The 7279-nt window shown below is 43.4% G+C and overlaps 1 protein-coding gene across 1 annotated transcript; it reads right to left on the minus strand.

The window, feature by feature from the left end:
• Positions 1–1432: 1432 nt before the first annotated feature.
• TMEM17 (transmembrane protein 17) lies at positions 1433–6985 on the minus strand. The gene is made up of 4 exons (XM_042438066.1): positions 6815–6985; positions 4867–4970; positions 4476–4589; positions 1433–2272 (listed from the first exon to the last, which is right to left on the minus strand). The coding sequence occupies exons 1-4, from the start codon at positions 6918–6920 to the stop codon at positions 1919–1921; spliced, it is 678 nt and encodes a 225-aa protein (XP_042294000.1). The 5' UTR covers positions 6921–6985; the 3' UTR covers positions 1433–1918.
• Positions 6986–7279: the final 294 nt, after the last annotated feature.

Consider the following 7279-nt stretch of genomic DNA (forward strand, 5'->3'; position numbering starts at 1 on the left):
TAAAGCTAACAAGATAAATTTCAATAGGAAGAAATGTAAGATACTACACTTGGGAAGGAAAAAATGAAATGCACAGATATAAGATGGGAGATTCCTGGCTTAGACAACAGTTCCTATGAAAGGAATCTAGGAGTCTTAGTAGACCACAAACTGAACATGACTCAGCAGTGTGATGCAGCAGCCAAGAAAGCCAGCACAATTCTTGGTTGTATAGTGTCTAGGTCAAGGGAAGTGATAGTACCACTCTACTGCTGAGGTCAGGCCTCACCTGGAATACTGTGCCCAGTTCTGGGCACCTCAGTTCAAGAAGGATATTGACAAACTGGAACGTATTCAGAGAGCAACCAAAATGGTGAAAGGTCTGGAAGCCATGTCCTGAGGAGCAGCTTAGGAATGTTTAGTCTGATGAAAAGAAGGTTAAGAGTGGACATGATAGTCATGTTTAAATATCTAAAGACATCTCATATTGAAGAAGGAATGGGCTTCTTTTTCATGGCTCCAGAGACTAGAACAAAGAGCAATGGATTCAAACTACAGGAAAAGAGATTCTACCTAAATCTCAGGAGGAACCTCCTCATGGTCAGAGGTGTTCAACAGTGGAATATCCTGCCTCAAAGTGTGGTGGAGTCTCCTTCTTTGGAGATTTTTAAACAAAAGCTGGAGGGCCATCTGTTGGGAGTGCATTGATTGGTGTCCCTGCTTGGCAAGGGGCTGCACTTGGCCCCTGTGGTCTCTTCCAACTGTATGATTCTATAATTCTTGGAGTGGCTCCTTTGGTCAAATTACTTCCTTTCTCTGTCCACACCAGTGTCCAGTTTGGAGCATGTGGTCTTTGTAAATCCTGTACATATACACTGGCTATACCCTTCTCTGCCCCGACAAAGGATCGAAAGTCCCTCCTCACTGGAGGAGAAGCTTCTCTCTTTGGACCTGGTCACTGTGGGAGCAGCAACCCAAAGGACTTTGCCCGCACTGGACTTTGCCACAAGGCTGACATGAGTGAGAGGCTTCTTGGTCACTGCTCAGCCAGCTGCTCAGTTGCTGTTCCCAGAGTTACAGGATGCAAAGGGAGAAGCAACTGAGTGGCCAGTCAAGCCGTGACCAAGCAGCCTCTCACCTGCACTGGCACAAGCAAAAAACTTTTTGTAGCTGCTCCCAAGGTGACTGGGTGCAAAGGGAGCAGCGACCGAGATTGGTCATTCTGAATTTGCACTAGAACAGTAGATCTAACATAAAAGATATGCACAGGATGTGTGTGTGCTAGGGTTGTCACCCAAGAGGAAAGTGGGCAGTCCACTGATATAGAGAGATGGTATACACTTTATGAAGTCTCTCTTGTTATAGAGAAGCAATGTGCATCGGGACAGGCATGGCATCTGTGATAACCTTTCAGTGTGGAATGCTAACTTGCCTATTAAAGTTAGAACAAATATATTAAAACTTTTTTATTATATTTTACAAAACTTTCTCTTTCAATCATTATTGAAATATTAAGAATATAGCCCCTTGGCACACATATTTAAAAATGAAGCAATGTTTTTTTTAAAAAAAAACCTCCACATTTACAAAAAGAACTGTAAATCCAACTGCTAGAATATAACGTTTTCCCTCCATTGAAAGTGCAAATGAAGACATCCATATGGATTACTCCAGACAGATAACATGAAAATTAAACAGACTGATCATCTCTTTGTGAATCATGCCTGCAAACTGCACGAGTTTGTACATCCTCATATTATATCTTTTTGTGTTTAAAGTTTATAATCACAGCAGAATGATTTCACAAATTCCTGTAGAAGAACAGGTGCTTTTGTTATTTGTAAGAAGACTGAACAATACACAAGTCAGATTCACCAAAAAACATATAATGAAGGCACAAAACCCCAGGTGCACCAGTGAATGGCTTCTTCATAACCCATCAAGCTCTCAGGGCAGATTCCCATCCACCACTTGCTGAAAAAATGTCTTCTGTAGGTGGTCTCACAACCCATGAAGATTCTAGCCTCCTTTTCTTCCAGGCTAGCTTATCAGGAGGCAAATCATCACCTAGCTTGTCAAATTCATGAAGATGGAAACGAGTTGCCAGTTGGTTTACCATTCTTCTGAGGGCAAGGAATGCAGAAATGACCTGGAATGCAAGGAACATTATAAAGATGATGTTCACTGCTCGTTCCAGTGGTTGGATCTTCAAACCTTCATTTAAAAGCAGGAAAAGAATTAAGGGCAGTTGCAGAAGAATACTCAGAAGCCAAAAACCAGCCAGTTCAGGAACCTATGAAAGGAGAAAAGAATTATCAAAATACTACCTCCTGAAAACATTATAACTCAAAGGAAGAACACAATGGTATAGAAATTCTACTGATTAAATGTCCAAAATGCACTCTGAAAAATATAAATTTGGGGACTCAAAGATCTCAGTGGGCAGTGTCTCAGTGACACATTACAGTGACCCACTATTTGTTCTCTTTTGCAGATAAAGCCCTTGCCCTATTGTTACTGTTATGACTTTAAAGACAATCCAAGATGAATTGCCATTATCAGATTTTCAGGCAGATGCTTCAACTAGATGTCATTCTTTATACTGTTCCAATGACAGGGAGAAAGAAGTGAACATAAATAGAATGAGGCAGTATTAAGGGAATGGAGGGAATAGACACAAATTGCTCACTTTTCTCTTTCAATAGGAAGTATCACATCCCTCTGAACAGCAGTAGATGGGAAATGGTATTGATCCCATCTCATCTGTCTCACTTCATGTTGGCATCAAAGGGGCTTTGAGCTCAAGTAGCAAGTTTTTATCATGTAGCCCCCTTCAGAATAGGAAGGCAGTAATTACAGAAACAACAAAAGGTATGAATAGAGACCATGGTTTTGACAAGGGGAGAGACAAGAACACAATAGCTACAGTTCTACTGGGGAAGTATGCTAGTTACAAACTTGTACAAGACTCTGTGCTGTCTCAGAGGCTGCTTAAGTGCAATCCATAGTGCAAAAACACAAACAGCACCCTCTATTATTTTTTACCTCCTGGGGAAGGTGAGAGGAGAGAGCTACCATATGTATACTGGATCCTTACCCCTTCCTGGCTCCTGCAAGCAGTTACAGAGGGACTGGCTGAATGGTTAAGGGTGAGTGTCTCACTGCAACAAACAGAGTTTCCAGCTTGCCCAAAAGAGCCTGTGATGAAGCCATTACAATATATGTATATATCCCTAAATCCCACTATCCTCAAAAACTATATGCTAGCCTCAAACGTTCCTTTTCCAAGCAAAATCCTACAACGTGTGGTGCCTTACCAGCTCCAGATATTCCTGGATGAAACAGATTAATTAGATTCATTTTAATCTGGCTCCAGGCCTAATTATGAAATGGAAAAAAACTTTGATCACCTTGATTGATGACCTATTCAAGGAAATGGACAAGGGAGTGTGTTCCTACTGGTTCAGCTGGACCGGCAGCAATTACCAATACCAATGACCATGGCATCCTTCTGGGCAGCCTCTCTGGGACTGGACTTGGGAGTAGTGTCTTGAAATGATTTTGGTCCTTCCAGGACAGCCAGACTCAGAAGTTGATGCTGAAGGACTTGTGGCCCTAAGGGGACTACTGGAACACCCTTTGCATGAGGCTGCCTTTGGAAACTTCAGAAATTGCAATGAGTCCAAAATGTTGCGGCAGAATACTGCCTGGGGCCCGTTAAAACAGCTTCACTGGCTACCAGATCATTTCCGGGCACCATCATAAGTTCTGGTCATGATCTATAAAGCCCTATACAGTTTAGCTCCAGACTATCTGAAATACCATATCTCCCTATACAACTCTACTAGAATCTTAAGATCCACAGCGGAGGGCTTTCTCTTGGTCCTACCACCATCACATACTCCTCTGGTGAGGACATAGAAGAGATACTTCTCAATGGCTGCTCCCACCCTCTGGAACTCCTTTCCACAGAAGGCTAGGCTAGGCTGGCCCTCTTTCGCCAGCAGGGAAAGATCTTTTGACTCAGGGAGGCTTTTAATGAGTAATTACTTGCAGCAACGCTTCTTATGGGGGTGCTTTATTTTTAATCTGCCTATGTTTTTAACAATTTTATATTGTTTTTAATCTACTGATTTACTGGGATGATTTTAATTGTGTTTCAAAATGTTGTTTTTAGACAATTCTTTTTGTGAGCCGCCTAGGAAAAATGCGGCATATAAATGAAATGAATCACAATCCACTAGTCCATCGTGTCTGTTATGCAACTGTGGCATCCAGCATAACTACATTGACATATATTTAAAATGCAATAAAACTGAGGCTAACTATTAAATTCTCTGACCTTTGCTTGTGATAACTGTAATTTATGAAAAGTTGTAGTATATATTATGGATTAATTTAGTCTGAGAAGAAGGCACTGAGTTCTGACTTTTAAATACTCTTGTGTTTAGACTTCATGCAGTTTAGAATAGTGATCCCCAAGGATGTGAACATACCTTCTCCTGCAAATTTCCCATGTAGCCTAGGTACAGACGGATCATCTCAATCAGAGACGATAATATAAAAATTGTCACAAGGATGAACTTGTAGTAATCTGGTAAAACTGGATACTGGAATTGAGAAGGGAAGGAAAATATCAATACTTCATTTGGACAAGGTAATCCTAACACAGTACAGTCTGAATCCACAGCAATCATGGGGGGGGGGGGTAAATTTAACCTGCTTTTAAACTCACCTGAAACATATCTACCACTGTACATTCTCAATGGATGTCTTATTATCTCATTACTACAGCAGTTAAATCAGAAATAACCAATTTGTCTTTCCTACAAACTATAAGAAAACAACAATGGACACTATGATGATATTAGGGTCTTGAGGACTCACCTTCAGCTGGAACATGAGGACATTGCTTACCCACCAAAATGGGAAAAAACAAAGGTTGAAATAGAGGGACATCTGTAAGGGCAAACTGGAAACAATTTCATTATCTAGAGAGACACAAAGAGGAAAGCCCATCAGGCACTTCTATATGCTGGAAACTGCAGTTGTTGGCACACTTGCATTGGACCTAGTACCGCTGAATCTTCAAAGATGTACAACAGAGGTTTCGGTTAAGAGAGATGTTTCTCCAGAACAACTGTTTCAAGGTTCATGATTTTTACCGCTAAGTACAATAAAATGCAAGATGTAAATACCCTGAAGGCACCAGATTCCATCTGTTCTTGGAGGTTAAACAGGGTTAGCCCTGGTTAGTACTTGGACAGGAGACCGCCAACGAATAATCAGGTGCTGTAGGCTATATTTCAGAGGAAGGAACTGGCAAAACCACCACTGGAGTTTATCACACTGGGGCTGATTTTGGCATTAAAGAGAGATTAAAGTGCATTTAAAGTATCTTGCAAATGAAACGGAAACGGCAAGTAATTGCATGAGTGATTATCACACACAGTTGTGCAAATAAAGTGATATCAGAAGTGCATTGTCGCTGAAATCCCGAAAGTAAAAAGATGTGCAGTAATGCTTCTTTGTGACCACTTTAATGGCGGGTTTTGTGTGAAATCATTAGGTGTAATTATGTGGTTTTTCCGGGATATTCACGGGATAAACTCCCAATCTCCGTCGTGTGATAAACTCCTCTGAGCCTTCCTTGAGTAAAAAAACCCTACGAAATTCATGGGTTCACCACAAGACAGGCGACACGAGAGTACATGTGGGTATATAATTAGAAGGGAGGCAGTATGCAATAAAGAGTGGTCAGAGTGGCTTGCAGGCCACATTTAGCCCCAAGACCCCTTTTCATACTTGTGCTGCTCTCCCACTTTAACTGCTCTGGCTGCCTCCTGTTGCATTCTGGGACTTGTAGTTTAAAGAGGGGGCATTCAGAATTCTCAGCCACAGAGCTCTTAGGCCTCACTGGACTACAAACCCAGCAATGCAACGGGAGCCAGCCAAAGCAGTAAAAGTGGAATAGCAGCACTATAAGAGTGTAGTAGTGTGGTACTTGCCACTCTTGGAAGGCCAAAGCCAACTGTTTGGGATTCAGTGGAGTGAAAATGGGTCTCTCATAACAGCCCCCCAAAACCAGAGGAAGTGAACTCAGAAGGAGCCCTCTGGTCACTTAAGAGGACAAGGCACCACAAAATGGGGGACATTTGACCATAATGGGGGGTTTCAGGACCACAATAAAAGCTAAAAACACTCCTGGAAATATAAACCCACGCTTCTGTGTCCTTCTCAAAATGGAGGACATTTTGAAAACTCTTCCTGGGGAGAAAGTAATTAAAAGTTGGGCATTGTAAAATGGAGGACGTTCCCAAACAAAAGCTAAAAACACTCCTGGAAATATAAAACCATGCTTCTGAATCCTGCTCAAAATGGAGGACGTTTTGGAATTCCTCCTGGACATCAGGTTGGAGTGGAGGACGTGTCCGGGGAAAAGGAGGACGAGGGGGCCTGGGTTAAAAACAGTGGTCCCCAAACTGTGCCCCTTTGTTAAGGGCTTTTGGACTTCAACTCCCAGAATCCTCCAGAATTGGCCAACATGGCAGAGGCTTCTGGGAGATGAAGTCCACAATCTCTTAAAAAAGGGCTCAGTTCGGGGGGGGCTAGATCCTGTTGCGGGGACTCCCAGCACTCCCTCCTTTGCCTCCACAAGGGCATAGTGCCACAGAACGGCTCAGAGTCAGAAGACAGGTCTTGTTTATATGTTTAGAGCTTCCCAGTCCAGCCCTACAGCTACAATGCATGAAGGAAGAAGCCGCAGCCGCCATCTTTGTGTCTGGCGGAAGCGCTCCGACTCACGCGCGCGCGCGCGCACACACGCACTACTCACCCGGGACGTTAGGGCCCCCTCCCTCCGGCCTCGTGCTGCTGCTATCGACAAAGACAGTCCGGCTGAAGGAGCTCAGGCGCCTCCGCACCGGCTCCGGCAAAGCCATCGAGAGGAACGCCTCTGGTTGCCCTAGCAACGGGAGGGAGGGAGCCAGGGGCAAAGATGGCTCCGCCGCCGGCCTCCACTTCCGGTTTTCACACCTATTACCACACTCCAGTCTTATAGTGCTGCTCTTACACTTTAACGGCTCGGGCTGCCTCTTGTTGCATTCTGGGACTTGTAGTTTAAAGAGGGGGCGTTTAGGATTCTCAGCCAGAGAACTCCTGGGCCTCACTGGACTACAAATCCCAAAATGCAATAGGAGGCAGGCAGCGCAGTAAAAGTGGAACAGCAGGACTATAACAGTACAGTACTGTATAATAATAATATTGATAGTGCAGTGATGTGATGGGTCTCCTGACTGTC

The sequence above is a fragment of the Sceloporus undulatus genome, chromosome 1, assembly GCF_019175285.1.
Source record: "Sceloporus undulatus isolate JIND9_A2432 ecotype Alabama chromosome 1, SceUnd_v1.1, whole genome shotgun sequence".
NCBI lineage: Eukaryota > Metazoa > Chordata > Lepidosauria > Squamata > Phrynosomatidae > Sceloporus > Sceloporus undulatus.